The sequence below is a fragment of the Simochromis diagramma genome, unplaced genomic scaffold (genome assembly GCF_900408965.1).
Source record: "Simochromis diagramma unplaced genomic scaffold, fSimDia1.1 OVJJ01000302.1, whole genome shotgun sequence".
Classification (NCBI taxonomy): domain Eukaryota; kingdom Metazoa; phylum Chordata; class Actinopteri; order Cichliformes; family Cichlidae; genus Simochromis; species Simochromis diagramma.
In genome coordinates, this window is record NW_024386792.1 from 113,463 (window position 1) to 133,399 (window position 19,937).

At 40.2% G+C, this 19,937-nt stretch overlaps 1 protein-coding gene across 1 annotated transcript; it reads left to right on the forward strand.

Moving 5' to 3' along the window:
- Positions 1-10,062: 10,062 nt before the first annotated feature.
- Positions 10,063-17,233, forward strand: LOC120728617 (actin, cytoplasmic 2-like). Its single transcript, XM_040023640.1, has 6 exons — positions 10,063-10,188; positions 10,278-10,517; positions 16,093-16,339; positions 16,433-16,624; positions 16,721-16,902; positions 17,075-17,233. Exons 1-6 carry the CDS (start codon positions 10,066-10,068, stop codon positions 17,216-17,218), a joined length of 1,128 nt encoding a protein of 375 aa, XP_039879574.1. The 5' UTR covers positions 10,063-10,065; the 3' UTR covers positions 17,219-17,233.
- The last annotated feature ends 2,704 nt before the right edge of the window (positions 17,234-19,937 follow it).

A 19,937-nucleotide genomic window follows, 5' to 3' on the forward strand; every position in this document is an offset into this window, starting at 1 on the left:
TTGTACTTAGTTTTTCTGTAACAAACTCTTTTTCACTTGAATGTATTTCAAAAATAAGAAATGTTTCCAAAAAATACTGGAAATGTGTTGATAAATATTAGTAAATCTATAAATCCAACATGAAATATTATGGCTTCTTCTTCTTCTAAAACATTGAAATGCAGCGATTTCAGCTTCATGAAGATGTATCTGCCAAGATTTTTGTATTAAAATGGTTTAGCAAAATTGACAGAAAAGATTATCAGTTTTGTGATATTTTTCTTTAGTTTAGTTTTTTGTTAGCTTTTTTTGTTTTTGGTCTCACTTGCTTTACTTATTGAATGTGTTTATTATTTATTTTTATATCTATAGATATTTTACTTCTTGGTCATTGCCAACTGCACTGTTTTCTCACAGCACGACCGTCGGTGGTATACTTGGACTGGTAGCCAGGGAGGCTGCAACACTTGATGAACTAAGTTGACTGAGCATTTGTCCGAAAAGATGAATGCACAGTCAACTCTAACTGAAACAGAGAAATAAAGAAAGGAAGCAAAACAAGAGAAATGTGTCCAACTGTCAAAGGAGGCAAAACTACAGGCAGCTATATATATATATATATATAAGCAGCTAGATGAAAAAAATACTGAAGCTACTAATAGCTAACGAACTTCTTTACTCAAGTAAAAGTGATAAAGTCCAGGCTCTAAAATGAACTCAGAATAAGAAAGTAAAAAGCAGCTGTTAGAAGAAGCTCTTTTGGTGAAGAGATAGCCTTTAGTATAGCTATTAATATAAAAATACCAATAATATTAGTACATGGGAATGAAAACTTTTCTTTTTACTTTGCCTCCACAGCTAAACAGAAAAATCAGATGAGTCCGGGGTTAAAGGGGTATTCGACTTAAACCCTAAAACCGATTTTAGGGTTTAAGTGGGAACCCTTAAATCGGTTTTATTGGCTCATTGTGGGGAAAAGAATCACAACTCACAATACTTTACACTGAGGGCTCCAGCAGATTTCCTTAGTGTTCGAGCTGTGATCAGCTGCTGCTGCGAATAGGTTTACTGCTCTTTATGGACTTACACAACTGAATTCAACGAGATGCAACACAATATTTCACAAAATGTTTTCCCTGATTTTCGTTCCCTACACTGACAATATACTGCTTATGATGAGATGAGATAGCCTTTATTTGTCAGTTGCAGGTCTTTTGCCCACAACCGAGATGACAGACCTTGCCGACCGTACAAACAATACACAAACATCACATTGGGGAGACAGGTCAGGCTAGGTAGCGAGGAAAAAACATCGAAATGTGTAACACAAAAGGATAATGCAGGAATGCACAGATATCAACACACCATAGCACAATAAACACAGACAAGCAACATGGGAAAGTGTTCCAGTGTGTACATCTGATCTGGGACCGCTGCAATCTTCGACTGCGCCTCCAGCTGACCCGATGTCCACATCAGAGGGGAGGTAAGTGTTGGAGGTGGCGTTGGATCCGGGGTAGGGAGGGTGATGCGTCAGTGAGTGCTTATCAGTATCAGTATATGTATGTGTGTGCGTGTCCATAGTTCAGCTGAGACAGTGTCCTTCGCCCCGCCAGGCTAAGTAAACAGTCTTCCAGCCAACCCAGGTGGCCTTGTAGGGAATGGGAAGGAACAGACTCAACACAGTTGTTATCAGGGACTTTTTGTTCGGCTCCAGCCTTGAGCCCACAGCTGGCGCCGAAGGGGTAGCCGCATTATGATGGTAATTTTTCTTTTGCAACAACTCATGAGAATTTCAAAGCTGTTCTTTAACACTCCAACACTGGTCTCTCAATCTCTCGTTGGAGAACCGCAAGCTTCCCCATGATGGTATCAAACTTGCGTTCCATGGTGTTGTCATTCTTTTGCTCAGAGAGTCGATTCTGAGACCTCACGACTGCAGTGAGCTGTTCCACGATGTAATCCAACTTTCGCTCAAAGGTGTTATTTTGAGCAGGCCTCTCCTTGATGTAACCCAATATATGCTCAGAGGTGTTATTCTGAGTATTCACGGCAGCTGTAAGCGTCTCCAAGGTCTTAACCATGCTGCTTTCAATGAGCCCGTTCTGAGAAGTCACGCCTCGTCCCATCGTTTCAATCCCAGCGGGCAGCCTTGGGGGGGTTTGAACAGCCGGTTCCGCTTTTTTTAATTCTCCGATAAGCCAGGGCCAAGCCAGCTCCGATCAGCAAGAACCCTGTTATCATGGTTCCGAATAGGTAGATATCTTCAGCGTCCTCGATTGACAGTCCCGCCAGGCACACAATCCTCCATGTCTGCCCATCGTGTATCCGGCAGGGAAAGTCCCTCCAGGGCACTCGGGCTCTCCCGAGCCCAGACTTCTTGTTGAGAACAGGGTGTCAATAGCATTCAGAGACCAGTTGATCAAATCCATAATTCTCTTTAGGTTTTAGAAACAGACTGTGAGAGAGTGTTCCAGGGAAAGTAATACAAAAAAACACAAGACTAGACAAGGACATAAGAACTAACCAGGGAAGATAAGGGAGAGGAGAAAAAGTGCGTCCGCCTCCTCCGAGAGCCAAAAGGTCTTCATATTATTATAGTATAAATGTTCAATTTAGTGAATGAATCTAAGTGTCTCATCAGTTTAAATTAACAATTAATCTCTGCTGCTCTGCACTTGATGTAACCTAACTGTGACCATTAATATCCTGCTCCTCACATACAAGGTCTTAAATAATCAGGCCCCATCTTATCTTAATGACCTTGTAGTACCATATCACCCTATTAGAGCACTTCGCTCTCGCTCTGCAGGCCTACTTGTTGTTCCTAGAGTATTTAAAAGTAGAATGGGAGGGAGAGCCTTCAGTTTTCAGGCCCCTCTTCTGTGGAACCAGCTTCCAGTTTGGATTCGGGAGACAGACACTATCTCTACTTTTAAGATTAGGCTTAAAACTTTCCTTTTTGCTAAAGCATATAGTTAGGGCTGGACCAGGTGACCCTGAATCCTCCCTTAGTTATGCTGCAATAGACATAGGCTGCCGGGGGATTCCCATGATGCATTGAGTTTTTCCTTTCCAGTCACCTTTCTCACTCACTATGTATTAACAGACCTCTCTGCATTGAATCATATCTGTTATTAACCTCTGTCTCTCTTCCACAGCATGTCTTTTATCCTGGCTTCCTTCTCTCACCCCAACCGGTCGCAGCAGATGGCCCCGCCCCTCCCTGAGCCTGGTTCTGCCGGAGGTTTCTTCCTGTTAAAAGGGAGTTTTTCCTTCCCACTGTTGCCAAAGTGCTTGCTCATAGGGGGTCATATGATTGTTGGGTTTTTCTCTGTATCTATTAAGCGCCTTGAGGCGACTTATGTTGTGATTTGGCGCTATATAAATAAAATTGAATTGAATTAAATTGAATTAACAGAGCCACTGTGCACCAGTCCCTACCTTGATGCTAAAGTACTGGGAACACAGCTTTTGAACAAAACGCTATTCCCGATTATTAGGGGCCATTTTAGCTCCTTAGTGTAGTGCTGTAAATTATTAAATGAAATAAATATTTTTTCCAGTAAAGTTAAAAAGTATTTTTACTTGATAATTTCCAGCATCTGGTGACTATGTATGTGTGTTGGAGAAGCCATTATGGCAGGAACATGTACCAAAAGGATTAAATCTGAGTAGCCTACAAAGTCAGACAAAGTTAGAACTGTTCTTTTCGCTACACCTACTGCACACAAACTAACTAAGGCCTCCAGCCACTGAGTTCAGTGAGACAGAGATATATGCCACTGGACGTGGTCATTTCCCATCCTCCAGGGACAAAACGGATGTCATGTATCCCCCCCCCCCTTTTCATCTACTGTCTGGGTGAATGGTTAATATGAAAATACTTTGGGCTATGACATCTTCCCCTTCTCACCCTCCGACCCGAGTCAAACAGTTTCAGTTCCTGCCTTTTCAGATCAATCATTAAACCAATGTGCTGTGGCCCCACACTGAAAACACCTTTCATTATTTCTCCCTCTACGTTCTCTGCCTCAGAATCTCAGAAAAAGACATTCAAGCTTGACACTGAGACTGCAGAGACACGAGTATGGGGTATAGAGGCTTGATACCAAAACCTAAAGACTAGATAACAAAACTAAGAAGACCTGAGAAAACAAATATTAAACAGAGGGATCTCAATCATAATAACCAGAACTTGGAACAGAATCTTAACTTCACAATATTAAATAAACAGAATCAAAAGTCCAAACACATAAAAACTGTGTCACAGACCCAGGACCATGACATCTTAGTATTTTCATAAAATGATCTTGCAGAACTAACCAGTTTTTGATTTAAGGGGCATCTATCCATCCTGCAGTCTGAGATGTTGTAAGCTGCTGTGCAGTGACTGCTGTGACAGGAGGTTAATCTGGTTTCTATCTTGCTTTTGACACTTAAACACTGAGACACTTGATTAGTAACAATCTTTTCGCGCTGCTTGTCCCTACTTTCTTTTATAAATGTACCAATATAGTACGGACAGTCGTAACACCAGTATTAATACAGAAAGAAAACTGCTTTTTTATACTTATTGTGTGCATATAAACTTTGTCTCATCAGCTCTAGGGAACTTTATTATCACGGTCTTATAGGCACCTGCTTGATAACAAAGACATAAAACGTCTCATGACCTTGCAGCTTACAGTAATTTGTTTGTCACTGCACACACAATCAGGTTACAAGAAGGCTACAATCATATATCATTAGTATACAAAAGGTTAAGTGTGTTGAAATACAAGTTTTCCACTACAATGTTCATGTGTTCATGTGTAATAAATTGATAACAGGGGTAATAGCTTTATTTTGATACCAAACTTAGGTATGTATGGGAAATTCCACAACTGTTAATCATATCTCATTCAGGCCTACAAGATTAATGAGTCCTTGAAAATCACATGCACCATAGGTTAGGTGAAGATGGGAGATAAGAAATTTATAGTCTCATTACAATCATGCTGTAAACATTAGCCCCCCTAAGTCGGACCACATGCATCTCTGGCACAGAGTGCCATGTGGTCTGTGCCTCCAGTGCATGTGGCCCCAAGACCCAGTGTCCTGGTATCTGCAAATGAGCAACAGGTAAATGCACTGGTGAAATCACATTTATCCCATTAATTAAATTATATAAATTAATTATTCTGTTAGGTTTCCAGTGCACAAATATGAAAGGGTATGTTATATGAGTATGTTATATGAATAATGGACAGAATCAGGATTTATTGGCCCCATTCACAATACTTATAATGCCTATCAAAGTTGTGCACACTGCGATAATTTGGACAGATGATAAAAATAGGATTTATTGAACACTGCCCCAGATAGTTAACACTGACAGTACATAGGTTAGTTTACTGGAACTTCTCCCCCCGTGTTGCCAAAGTGCAGAACCAGTGACTGTATATGCCATACCCAGTGGATGTGTCTGAGCCAATCAGAGTAACTCATGTGAAAAGTTCTGCTCTTATGGAGAGGGGCTGCAGCACGACCTCTGATAAAATCCTCCAATTTATTGGCCTTCATTTGCAGTCAAATTCAGATACTAAATCCCACTGGAGTGTATAGTGCTTACTGCCAGTCCTCCTACACTGAATACGCTCCCTCACACAGGTAAGACAAGTGCTAAATGCCAATGGAAGTTTTCTTCATGTATAAAATGTTTTCATTTGACATTTTAAGCTTTGTATTTTAAACACCGGGAAGTGGGTTTTTTTCACTATTTAAGTTAAAAGATCAGGTTTTCTATAAGTCCTCATTTTAGTTGAAATAACCATTTAAATCATACTTGTTATACATTGACAGCTTTCGTAGAAATGTGTTGGTAGCTATGCGTAGACCACCTCTTGCCTTCAGAACTGCCTTAATTCTTCCTACATGATTCAAGCTCCAGACTTTACCGGAGGCAGGATACACCCTAGAGAGGTCAGCTGTCTCTCACAGGGTTGGCAAAGAAAGACAGACAGACATCCACATCACATTCACATCTACAGCCAATTAAGAATAACCTAATGATGAAGCCTCATCTGTTATTGGACTGTGGGAGGAGGCCAGAGTACCCGCAGAGAACCCACGATTGCACAAGGAGAACTTTCAGTCTCCACAAAGAAAGGCCCAGGACCTTCTTACTGTGAAGCAACAGGTCATCATGATGCAAGTCTCCTATTCCAAAACATCTCAAAGGTGCCGTCTTGGATTCAGATCTGGAACTGTGAAGGTCATTTGAGTACCAGTAACAGTTTGAGATGTTTTGAGCTTCGTGACATGGTGAGGGATCCTGCTGGAAGCAGTCATAAGAAGATGAGTATACAGTGGCTATAAAGGGACACGGTTTAACAAAAACTCTCAAGCAGACTTTGATGTTTAAATGATGCTCGGCTGATACCCAGTGTACCAAGAAAATATCCCCAGGACCATTACACCACTACCAGCCTGAACCACTGAAACAAGAAAGGTTGCATCTGTACTTTCATGCAAACACACCACTACCAGTGAAATGTCACACCAGAAAATGAGACTCATCGGATGAGACAATGAGACAATCTTTTTCCAATCTTATTTTGCAGTTTTGGAGACTTTTTTTGTTCTTAGCTGATAGGAGTGGCACCTGGCATGTTCTTCTGCTGCTGTAGCCCACCTACTTCAAAGTCTTGCATGTTCAGAAATGCTCTGCTGCATTCTTTGGTTCTAAAAAGTGATTATTTTAGTTAATGTTGCCGTGCTGTTACATCAAAGCAGTCCAGCTATTCTCCTTTGACATCAACACAGTGGTATGTGATGACTTTTTTAGAAAGACAGAAACAGAAAGTTTTGACTAAGCAAATAAATCCCATTAAATCATACCATTTGTAATGCCTGTCTGAACTCTGAATAGACATGACTTTGACTTAAGAATTGTAAAAAAAATATTGTTTTAATAGTTAAATAAATATCTACTAGATTACCAAAAATGATTTTCTAATAGCTGACAAAGACAAGTGATGAAATATTTTATCTTTTAGAAAAAGAAGCAAAAGAATATAATGAAAACACCTCCATACACACACTGTAAACCCGAGGATGTCAGCAGAACTTTAAAAAAATTAAGGCCAATTTATTTTTATTTTTTTAAGTTAATGACATTTATGTACTTGTACATTTTAACAACAATAAAACTAACATGTTTAAAAGTTAAATTAAAAAATATTCAGTAACAGATACTTAAAGCTTTCCATCATATAGACATAACATAACTAAGGAACAAGCACAGTGGAGTCATTGAGCCAAACTCAATATTTATTCCTTACTTTTGTCATTATTTTAAATTAGACAAGAGTCGAACATCTGGAATTCAAAAAGACAAAATCATACTAACCAACTGCTTCAGTTGCAGATTCAATTGAAAATTTGAGTATATTGTATACAGGGTGGGCCATTTATATGGATACACCGTAATAAAATGGGAATGGTTGGTGATATTAAAGTGATGTTTGTGACACATTAGTATATGTGATCGTGGCTCAAGAGTTCGGTGCTCGTCTTGTAATCAGAAGGTTGCCGGTTCGAGCCTCGGCTCGGACAGTCTCGGTCGTTGTGTCCTTGGGCAAGACACCTACCCCCTACTGGTGATGGCCAGAGGCATATGGCAGCCTCCCCTCTGTCAGTCTGCCCCAGGGCAGCTGTGGCTACAACTGTAGCTTGCCTCCACCAGTGTATGAATGTGAGAGTGAATGAATAGTGTAAAGTGCTTTGAGGGGTCCCGAAAAGCGCTATAGAAATGCAATCCATTATTATATGTGAGGGGGCAAACTCCTCAAGATGGGTGGTGACCATGGTGGCCATTTAGAAGTCGGCCATCTTGGATACAACTTTTGTTTTTTTCAATAGGAAGAGGGCCATGTGACACATCAAACTTATTGGTAATGTCACAAGAAAAACAATGGTGTGCTTGGTTTCAACGTAACTTTATTCTTTCATGAGTTATTTACAAGTTTCTGACCACTAATAAAATGTGTTCAATGTGCTGCCCATTGTGTTGGATTGTCAATGCAACCCTCTTCTCCCACTCTTCACACACTGATAGCAACACTGCAGGAGAAATGCCAGCACAGGCGTCCAGTATCCGTAGTTTCAGGTGCTGCACATCTCGTATCTTCACACCATAGACAATTGCCTTCAGATGACCCCAAAGATAAAAGTCTAAGGGGGTCAGATTGGGAGACCTTGGGGGCCATTCAACTGGCCCACAATGACCAGTCCACTTTCCAGGAAACTGTTCAACTAGGAATGCTTGGACCTGGCACCTTGTTGAATCACCTTGTTGTTGAATTGTGCTATACAAATAAACTTGCCTTGCCTTGCCTTGCCATAATGTGGTGGTGCACCATCCTGCTGGAAAAACTCAGGGAACGTGCCAGCTTCAGTGCATACAGAAGGAAACACATCATCATGTAGCAATTTCAAATATCCAGTGGCCTTGAGGTTTCCATTGATGAAGAATGGACCCACTATCGTTGTACCCCATGTACCACACCAAACCATCACTTTTGTTGTTCCAACAGTCTTGGAGGGATCCATCCAATGTGGGTTAGTGTCAGACCAGTAGCGGTGGTTTTGTTTGTTAACTTCACCATTCACATAAAAGTTTGCCTCATCACTAAACAAAATCTTCTGCGTGAACTGAGGGTCCTGCTCCAATTTTTGTTTTACCCATTCTGCAAATTCTGTGCGCTGATCTGGGTCATCCTCGTTGAGATGCTGCAGTAGCTGGAGTTTGTAAGGGTGCCATTTGTGAGTAGCTAATATCCGCTGAAGGGATGTTCGACTAATGCCACTCTCCAGTGACATGCGGCGAGTGCTACGCTGTGGGCTCTTGCTGAATGAAGCTAGGACAGCCACTGATGTTTCTTCATTAGTGACAGTTTTCCTGCGTCCACATTTTGGCAAATCCAACACTGAACCAGTTTCACGAAACTTAGTAAGCAGTTTGCTAACTGTAGCATGGGAGATGGGTGGTCTTCTAAATGGCCACCATGGTCACCACCCATCTTGAGGAGTTTGCCCCCTCACATATACTAATGTGCCACAAACAGGACTTTAATATCGCCAACTATTCCCATTTTATTATGGTGTATCCATATAAATGGCCCACCCTGTATATATATATATATATATATATATACACATATATATGTTGGGGAGCTCTGCTGTCAGATGAACATCCAGATGAACACAATCAACTAATCAACTACCTGGCACTCAGCACCTATTCTCCCCTACCCTCTATTACACTTACAGTTATAGGTAACTTTAACTGTAAATAACTTTGATTATAGTATAAATTAAAATCAGATGAGTCGTATCAGTATTTCCAGATTTTGACAAGAAACTATACAATAATTTTAACACAACATACTGTAGAACTGAAAATGTAACTTATCTTGAACCAAGGTTTAGGTCATTCATATTTGGTAGACCTGCCAAATTTTGGTGGAGATCAGGACAATTTCTGGAAAGTAAAATCTTTAGAGTTTTTATTTTTTACTTAAATTATCACCTTCAATCCAAATTCTGTTCAAGCCTATCTGGTATGGCCTCTGTTAATCAGAGGATCATGTTACCTTTGTGCGAGGGGTTCTAGTGTTAACAAGCACTTAAACACTTATACCTAACAAAGTAGCTGATGAGTGGATTTTTGATGGTATGTAATAACTATGGTCATCGATGTTTTCAGTTTTGTAGTCTAACAAATCAGTATGTGTGGAAAAGTTTTCTTCCTTACAGTTAGCATCTGCTTTGGCAAGGCCTGCAGTGCTGGCTGATGACTGCAGGTCCAACTAATTTTGTAGAAGGAACAAGTAAAATTAACATTTTTGCTGTCATTGGACCTATGAAGAAAATTGTCATTTAAGGTCACTTAACACTGAACACTGCGCCACTGCGACATCCAGCATTCGTTCTCTATAACAACAAGACTTTTTATCCAGGCTATCTGCTAGATTTAACCCAGATTACTGCTTAACATCAAGTCTAAAAAACCTCTATTACCTTTTTTTTTTCGTTCAGAAAATGGAAGACGAAATTGTTGCCGTTGTCATAGATAATGGGTCCGGTATGTGCAAAGTTGGCTTTGCAGGAAATGATGCTCCACATGCTGTGTTCCCCTCCATTGCTGGAGGCCCCAGACATCAGGTATTCCATTACATATTCCTCAAGAGTACTTTATAAACCTCAAATACCCTGTAAATTTTGTAACAATTGTTTTTTTCTTTGTTTCCCAGGGTGTAATGATTGGTATGAGCCACAAAGACAGCTTTGTGGGTGACGAGGCACAGAACAAAAGAGGAATCCTGACTCTCAAGTACCCCATTGAGCACGGTATTGTTACCAACTGGGATGACATGGAGATGCTCTGGCATCACATGTTTTACAATGAGCTGAGAGTTTCCCCTGAGGACCACCCAGTCCTCCTCACAGAGGCCCCCCTGAACCCCAAGATAAACAGGGAAAGGATGGCACAGGTAATGAGGGCTGACACCAGTTTCCTCCTACTCCTTCAACCTACCTTAAACTTTTTTTTTTTTTTTTGCCTTTGCAGATGCTTTGGGTTTCTATCTTTGCACTGTGATGCATCAGAAATGATGAGCTGCAGCATGGGCGCTGCTGTTTATAAATTAGACTCATCAGACTTAAGCTGAAGTAGAAAACAAATGTTGAACTACACTGGTGTCTGCGTGAAGTAACTGTTAATAGCAGTGCAAATTACTGCACTCAGACTTATACAGTCAGTATAGCAAAAGAGTCATTTTATTACAGTATTCATGCTGTTGTTTCTGTATGACTAAACACATATGGTACATTTCATCTCAGACCACATTTTCTATTCAACCATCTCCTATGATGAATTTTATGATTTTATGGTTCAAAAATTAGATTTATTTATATGATTGTTGTGAAAATTTATCTTCATACATCAACTACTTTTCAAGTTGCACTACCCGTCAAAAGAACGCGCCAATTTTTCCAGTTTTTTATTGAAAATTATGTAGTTTAATGTCTCATTGCACTCTGAAATGACAGCTATAAATAAGCAATTGCAGTTAAAAAATAAATCATGGAATCAATTTATAGACCAAAATGTATTCTTAACTTTTGACTTATCAAAGTAGCCACCTTTAGCAGATATAGCAGCTGAACATGTGGCATTCTTTCGAAACAGAAATCAAATACTGTTCAGAAAGTTCTTTCCATATCTTTTGCAAAAGTACCGATAAATGTGTGGCACTTGTAGGTGGCTTTACTCTCACTCTTCGGTCCAGTTTATCTCAAACCAGCTCAAGAGGGTTTAAGTCTGGAGACTGTGCTGGAGACCATGTTTTCAAGCTTAGCATCTTGTTCTTTTTTCCTGAGGGAGTTCTGGCATAGCTTGGACTTATGCTTACTGTAGGATGAACCCATGACCAACTAGGTGCATAGCAGAAGGTATTGCATAGTGCTACAGAATGCTGTGGTAGTCATTTTGGTTAGGATGCCTCTTAGTCTATACAAGTCATCGACCCTGGATCCAGCTAAAAAGCCCCAGAACATCCCACTTCCTCCTCCATGTTTGACAGTTGATGCCACACACTGTGGAATCATCCTTTCACCTACTCAACGATGTACAAAGATTCTGTGTGATGAACCAAAGATTTCAAATTTTGATTCAGTCAATAATACCTTCTTCCAGTCTTCAGTAGTCCAATGGTGGTGTTTCATGGCCCAGGCAAGCCTCTTTTGTCTTATTCTGATGTCTTAGCAGTGGCTTTCTTGCTGCAATTCGTCCTATCAAACCTGCAGCTCAGTCTTCTCTTCAAAGTTGAAACTGAGACTTGCTTACTATGATGACTATTGAGCTGTGATTGAAGCTGTTGTCCTGTGAGCTGCCTATCATACAAGCTGTGAACTCTCAGAAACGTATCCTCTCACTCAGTTTCGGCTTTGAGTCTGCCAGACCTCTTCCTGTCAGAAATTGCCAACGTTTCTGAGTGCCTTTTGATGGTGAAGACTTTGCGGTCTACGTGGCCGGGTTCTCCAAAAACCTAGAAGGCCGGAAGTGCGAGGCTGTGAAATGGGACGGTCTAGCCTTCAGATCTGTGTCACGGCTGTCCCGGTGGAGTTTCCTTGTTATCTAAAATATAACAGGACACTGGAGTAAATTCTCTGCCATCTCACACTTTTGTGTAATCAGTTTTCTGTTTGACATTTATTCAGCTGTGTGAAAACTATAACTTTAATCTCAGCCAAACCAATTTACTCAGGAACAAATAAAACACTGAAAAAAACCCCAAACAATAACAAGTTATCTAAGTGACTTGTATATCATGTATAATCTGAGTAGCGATAGACAGCGCAGGATCTGAAAACGATGTTCCAGGAGTCCAGTGTTCTTGCTGGCTCTAGTGAGCCTTGATCACCTGGTCAGCTATCGAGCTGGTGGGTAACAGACATCTCCGAATTCATCATAGCACTTTTATAAATATGTGACTTTCTGATAAACCGAGCCGATATTTGAAGTTGCCACACATACATTCTCACCTGAAAATATGTTAAAATTTTGTGACCCAGAAAGAGTAATTTTTCAAACTCTTTATCCGCGCTCCTCTGCCATTGCCATGTTTGAAAAGTATTTTTTAATATTATAAAAATATTATAAATAGTAATTTAATTAATAAAGTATTGAAAAGAGTAATAAGAGTAATATTACAACTAAGTATCTGTCACCATTGTTGGAAACTGGAATTGACTGGGCTGCACTTTGAATTCTGGGCCATGAAGGATACACCTGACCCATCCTTTAAATTCGGGGAGATGAAGGACACATTTCTCATTTAGAGCAGTCTTCGAATTGGGACAGCCTTCATCGCTGTGACGTAATCGGCCTTTAAATGGGGTCTCTGAAGGATGCAGCCCTTGAATTGAGACACAGCTTTTGACTTTCTTTTCAATTTCTCTGTAGGAAAGACCTGCATTTTTAAGTGTGTTGATGGTCTTTATTCTATTGTTAATTGTCTTTTTCTCATCATTTTTGTAGTAACACACTACTTTCTGCAGTACAGTACTGTTCAGCTGATGCTAACGAGGGTATGGTACCATAGTGTGTTCCAACACTGTTTTTTTTGTTTTGTTTTGTTTTGTTTTGTTTTGTTTTGTTTTGTTTGTAATCCGGAAAAGTTGGAACACCTGTAAGAATTAGTAGCACCAGCTTTCAAGGCTTGATCAACCTCCATTGCTGCAAACTGTCATGGTTGGTGCTGTGTGGCAGGCAGGATGTAGGACCCAAACGCAGGACACTCAGATGGAGGAATAAACTCAAAACGACAGCCTTTATTGCTGGGAAACATTAAACACACACACTAAGCATTAAATACAAAACTAAACTGGAAAAAATAAACTTCAACTAGAAACCAAAACCAAAACCTTGAACATTAAAACTAGGACCAAACTGGACTCAAGAAACTAAGAAACATGAACTAGGGAAACGTCCCAGGAACTTAAACTAAATCAGAAACATGAGAGAAACACAGCAGTGAGAATGTAAAACATGACACAGAACAAGGAAAACAAAGAGCTTAAATACAAGAGGCAGAAACGGGGGAATAGGAAACAGGAGGGAACACAGCTGAGCCTAATCAGACATAACAAGACCAAAGGGATGCAAAACATTAACAAAGGACACAGACTGTCAAAGTAAAAGAGGAAACATTAGACAATTCACAAAGATGCAGACTAGACAGTAAGATGTGGAAACATGACAGACCTGGAAACAGAGGAAACATGAAGCACAGAGACAAAAACTAACCAGACGTGGAACACAGAGAAGGTACAGAAAACTGAAACTAGAAGCTAGAAAAAAGCAACAAATTTAACATGAACAGAAAACCATCAAGACAAGTCAAAACCATGAATAACATAAATCATGGAATATAAATTAAACACAAAACACAAACCACTAGGTCTCTGACCCAGTGCAGGGAAACAAAAAGCTTTAAATCATTAACCCATTTTGTGTTCCCTGAAAAAGGCCTTTTTGGGTAATTCTGAAATGTACATAATTATTCAGTTTTGGATAACCTTAGCTTTTCTTTTTCTTTTTTCTTTTTTTTACCCCTGGCAGTTCAATACTTAAATTTGTACCATTTCAAGCTATTCAGTTCAAATCAATTCAGTTCAACTCAACAAAACTATTGATCTCAAAGATTGGCCCCGAAGGAAATTGGGTTAAGGCTGCCGGCCTTGTGCCAGCACCATCTTACCCTTCCGACCATGCATACATTACACAAACATCACATGGGGAAGACAGGTCAGAGAGGTATAACAATGGAAAATGCACAACATTTCAAGGAGAAAAAATAACTCCCCCCAGACTGAGCTCCAACAGGGAGATCAGTTTGAGAACAGAAAAAAACACCTCAGCACATCATCACATGAATCATCACATCTCACAACACAGAAGACATAAGCTTCAAAGGCATTTGGAGGGGTTTGGGGGGGGGGGGGGGGGGGGGTGAGTGTAGGTCCGTGTCAGTGTACATGTGTGTGTGTGTGTGTGTGTGTGTGTGTGTGTGTTCTGTGTTCAGCCGAGAAAAAGTGTCCCTTCACTCGGTTAGGCAAAAGTCAACAATCTTTGGTCAAAGCAGGTGGCCTTGAAGGAGGGGGAAGCGAGTCACAACAACAGTCTTGTTATCTAACGGAGAATTTTGTTATTCCCGTCAGCTTTTGGCGCCAGGGGGGCCGCATGAGATGAAGATGGAAGTTGTTTTGGTTAGTGCGAACAAACTACATCCAATTTTACAGTAGTCTAATGTCCGTCACTGGTCAACAGGTCTCTCAGTTCCCGTTGCAGAGCCATGAGCTTCTCCAAGGTCTTATCCATATTGCCTTCAATAAACACAGTCTGAGTACTCAAAGCTCTGCCCATTGTCTATCATGTCGGCCAGCCTTGTGGGATTTTGAACAGGTCTACCCGCTTTTTGTTCTTCGATAAGCCAGGTCTGAGCCAGCTCCATTCAGCCAGAACTCTGTTATCGTGGTTCCGAATTGGTAGATGTCGCTCAATGTCCTCCATCGAGAGTGTTGCCAGACACACGACACAACCAACCATCGAGTATCCGGCAGCAAACGTCTCCACAGGACAATTGCGCTCTCCCAAGCCTCTCGTCTTCTTGACGAGAGACTGGTTAAGGGTTAAGGGACCAGTTGATCAAATCCATAATTCTTCTTTGGGTTTTTAGAGAACATGTCTGGGAGACTCTGAGGGTTATAGATAGGCAAGACTGTACAAAAGACATGAAAGGCCAAGCAGGAAAGATAAGGGAGGGAGAGGGAGAAGGAGAAAATGCGACCGCCTCCGTCAAGAGCCAAGAAAAGCTGAAAAAAAACTTGAACGGACCTATATATATATATATATATATATATATATATATATATATATATATATATATATATATATATATATCTTAAACTTATTAGATATGTGAAGCTAAAATTATTATGAATTATTATATGTTGCACACTTGGATTAAAAGAAATTGAAACCAGTGTAGCTTCGTGAGTCCGCCTTTATCTTCTGTACATATATAGACATGGTTCATGGTTACACGTTTGCACATAGTCTCACACAGCTCTTGTTGGGCACACTGCATTATGGTGAGTGGCCTGGCATATTTATGCCTGCTAGAGGTGCTCATTTCAGGAGATACTGCCTCTTGTGGTGTAACGGAGGAATAACTACCCTTCCAGCACTATCTCTCATTAGAGACAGGGGCACACATTATTTTACAACAAATAAAGAAAATAACATATTTGAACAATCGGAACATTTTAACCAAACATTGTAAATAAAAGATTTTGGGGAAGGGGGGTCTTGTTTTTGTCAGTAATGCCTTTCTTACCCTTACATATAAACGTTAACATTTTCCACCATACAATATATGCAAATTGGAGATAGTTGAGGACAATAATTGTTTGGTTGGAGACAGAATGACCAATATGAGTTTATTTCAGAGTACTTTGGCTTTTAGTTTCACTGATGACCTCTTTTCTCCTGCTCTCCTGCAGGCCATTTTTGAGACCTTCAACACTCCTGCCATGTATGTGGCCATCCAGGCAGTGCTGTCCTTGTATGCCTCTGGTCGTACCACTGGTATTGTCACGGACTCCGGTGACGGTGTGACCCACACTGTGCCCATCTATGAAGGCTACGCTCTGCCCCATGCCATCCTCAGATTGGACCTGGCTGGCAGGGACCTCACAGACTACCTTGGTAAAATCCTCACTGAGAGGGGCCACAACTTTACCACCACAGGTGAGCACATGGACACAGTCAAGAGAAGATGTGTAAAACTAGGAAAAAATTTAAAAATCACAATAAAAGGTTGGGGGTTCTCTTGTCTCACAGCTGAGCGTGAGATTGTGCGTGACATTAAGGAGAATCTGTGCTATGTTGCCCTGGACTTTGAGAGAGAGATTGAAAGAGCTGCCTGCTCTTCGTCATTGGATAAGAAGTATGAGCTGCCTGATGGACAGGTCATCACTATTGGGAATGAGAGGTTCCGTTGCCCAGAGGCTCTCTTCCAGCCCTCATTCCTTGGTAAGCAGCATCAGCTTTAAGATAGATTTCTGTGATTTGTAAAAAGTAGTCCTTAGCAAGGCTAACCTTAACCCCTAATTTTCCAACTCTCCACAGGTATGGAGTCTTGTGGTATCCATGAAACTACCTTTAACAGCATCATGAAGTGTGACGTTGACATCCGTAAGGACCTGTACGCCAACACTGTGCTGTCTGGAGGTACCACCATGTACCCTGGCATTGCTGACCGCATGCAGAAGGAGATCACTTCACTGGCACCCAAAAACCTAAAAATCAAGGTAAAGTTATTGCTTCTTATGTACTCTTTCATACTCACTCTTTTTTTAAAGGTGCTTCACTTTCACACGAACAAGGTAATTAACACTGTGCTGAATTTGTATGTCTGGCAGAATGTAAGTGCACTTCCTAAAAGTCTTCATTGCTGAACCCTCTTCATCTCTGCCCTTGCAGATTATTGCTCCCCCAGAGAGGAAGTACTCTGTATGGATTGGAGGCTCCATCCTGGCTTCTCTGTCCACCTTCCAGGACATGTGGATCAGCAAGCAGGAGTACGATGAGTCCGGCGCCAGCATCGTCCACAGAAAGTGCTTCTAGATAGACTGCCCTCAACCTACCAAAGCACACACTGCTACAAACCCCATAGTGACTGGCTCTGCATGTATGTCTACATCACCAGAATGATGTATGCCGAGCCTACACCTCTTCCATTTTTAATTCATCACTCTGGGTATGGTACCATGCACCCTGATGGGGAGAAATTCTTCCGCCTGAATTTATTTCCAAAATTAAGCCCATTGATATTGGAAAAGTTTGTATGATAACACTCAGTACATTAATAAATTCATAAATCAAGCAAAATTCTATTACTTTTTTTGTTCTGCCTAATTTGCACAACTTCTGTTTTTTGCTTCACTATTACTTTATTATTACACATATGCTTTCACACTAATGCTCTTATTAACTATGAGTGTTCTTCCCAGTGAAATCTGGAAAATCTACATCTTACAGATTGAACAATTTTATAATATAGTGAAATGCAGAGATTGGGTTAAGCTTCGTGAAGATGTATTTGACAAATTTTGGGGTGTAAAACACAACACTGAACACTGATTGAAAGTAGAGAGGCATTTCCTCTGAGTACTTTGCTAGTTTTATTCATAGCCATCTGCTACAATGAATGGAAGGAAAGACTTTATCTTATTTTTCTGCAAATATTGATTTATAAAGATGAATTAATAGCACAATGTTAAGGTAAAAGCCGTGCCCTAATGACTTAATTTTGTTTTCTGTATTAGTATTTTTTTATCAGCAGACTTTTCTTTTTCTTAGAGATGCACTGTATTTAGGTGATTAATGAGGGTTTCTTTTATTTTAATGCAAATAATTAATGCAAATATTTGTAAATGATGATCATTTTGTCTTTTGTCGGTGTCTGTTTACATTTCTGTAATAACAACATCTTTGTCAATAAAATCAGTGAATAACTGTGGTAAATAATCGTGGTCTCAGTATTGGACAAAATATTCACGATTGCCATTTTGGTAATCAAGTGCAAGCATCAGAGGTGCTCAGCATGTAGAAATATAGGTGACCAGCTAAATAAAGCTCGCTTTTCGTTCAAACACAACTCTACTCTCCGCATCTGCATCTGAGTTGTGAAATCAACACAATCGGAGCACCCGGCCGTGACACTATAGATAAATGTATAATTGCTGTTTTGAGTGGCTGTAGCTCAGGTGGTAGAGCAGGTCACCTACTAACCAGAAGATTGGTGATTCTATATCTGTCTTTAAAAAAATTTAATGTCTGCCTTAAGCATTTATACTAATTAAGCTATGCAGAATACAGATACACCATTTATCTATTCTTTTTATGCTGCTCATCTGGAGCTGGGCTTCAGCAGCCTAAGAAGAGAAATTCATGCCTCCTACCTCTCAGCCACCTCCTCCTGCTGATCACTGAGACATTCCCAAGCAGATCTGTAACCTCTCCAGTCCCGGGTCTACTCTGGGGCCACGTCCCAGCCTCACACCAGGTTTTTTTTTTTTCAGGTAATGTTTTTTGTTTGTATCAAATGTTCCAAAAGGCATCGTCAGCATTGGGATTATTAGCAGAAATTAGACGTGGCATGCTCTAATTGGCTCAAGCTTCTTGTGTCAGACAGTCTCCAGTCTTCAGATAGATTAGTTGTAAAGAAGAAAAGATAAATAAGCCATGGTATAGATGTTTTAAAGGCAGAAACTATCCATACAGGCCAAAAACTTTTTTGTGCCATGTAAATGTATGTGAAAGCATATAAATATGCTTTAAAATACTGTTGAGTTGGACAGTTTCACCTGTTTGTCTGTGGGGATTGTCTGCCCTCAGGTGGCCACTATGGGAATTGAAGGAAGCCGTTTGGGCCAGATTGAAGTCTTTGTTTGGATCATGGAGACAGGTAACTCATTTGCCACCATTTGATGTTTTAACAACAGAAATGTTACCCTTATAATTATTGTTGAAATGAACTATGCAGTTGTCTGAGTGATGTAACAAGTGCAGTAGGCAGTGTACTGTATGTGTGTGTGGTTTTTCTCTTTTAAACAGATGCTCTGATAAACCTCACTTGTTGTCACTTTTTACTAGAAGAGCATGTTAAAGACTTCAGCTCAATCAGTTAAACATATGGTGTTGTTAAAGCTTATAAAGTTACCAAGAAGTCCCTTGAAATCTTTGCAAAATAAAACACTTGGCTATAGAAGGACTGGGATCATAGAAGAGGGGGACATACTTTTTGGCTGTCACAGCCTGATAAAATGTGTAACACTGAAGTAAGACAGAGAGTGGTTACAAAGAGGAGATGGATTTTGGTACACTATAGGTCCAACCACAAACCTCCAGAAGATAACGAAGGTGAGCAAAACAGTTACGTAACAAAACAGTTATATAACTAAAACGTATTTTTCTCTATAGTGTTATAATTTTGTTTACCAATTTCCATTTTATTAAAGGAAGATCGGAATTATTTATCTAGCAGACAATCATTTGCATTAGTAACTTGAACTACATAAATAAAATATATTTTACTGATTTTGCTTGAAATTGATATTAAAATGTATTCACTTTACTTTCAAAACGATACAATAGCGGGGTTTTCCAACATTCTAGGTTTATGCCACGAACATAGATCAGTAATGAGCAGCACACCGACGAATGAAAAGAAACTATCTGCTTTGGAGTGGCTCCTTTGCAGAACACAACAAAATTGCGGTTCCTCGTGAGCGCGCTTTAGGGGACTGGGATACAATTATTGTCAGAGGTACTGCTTTGGCCT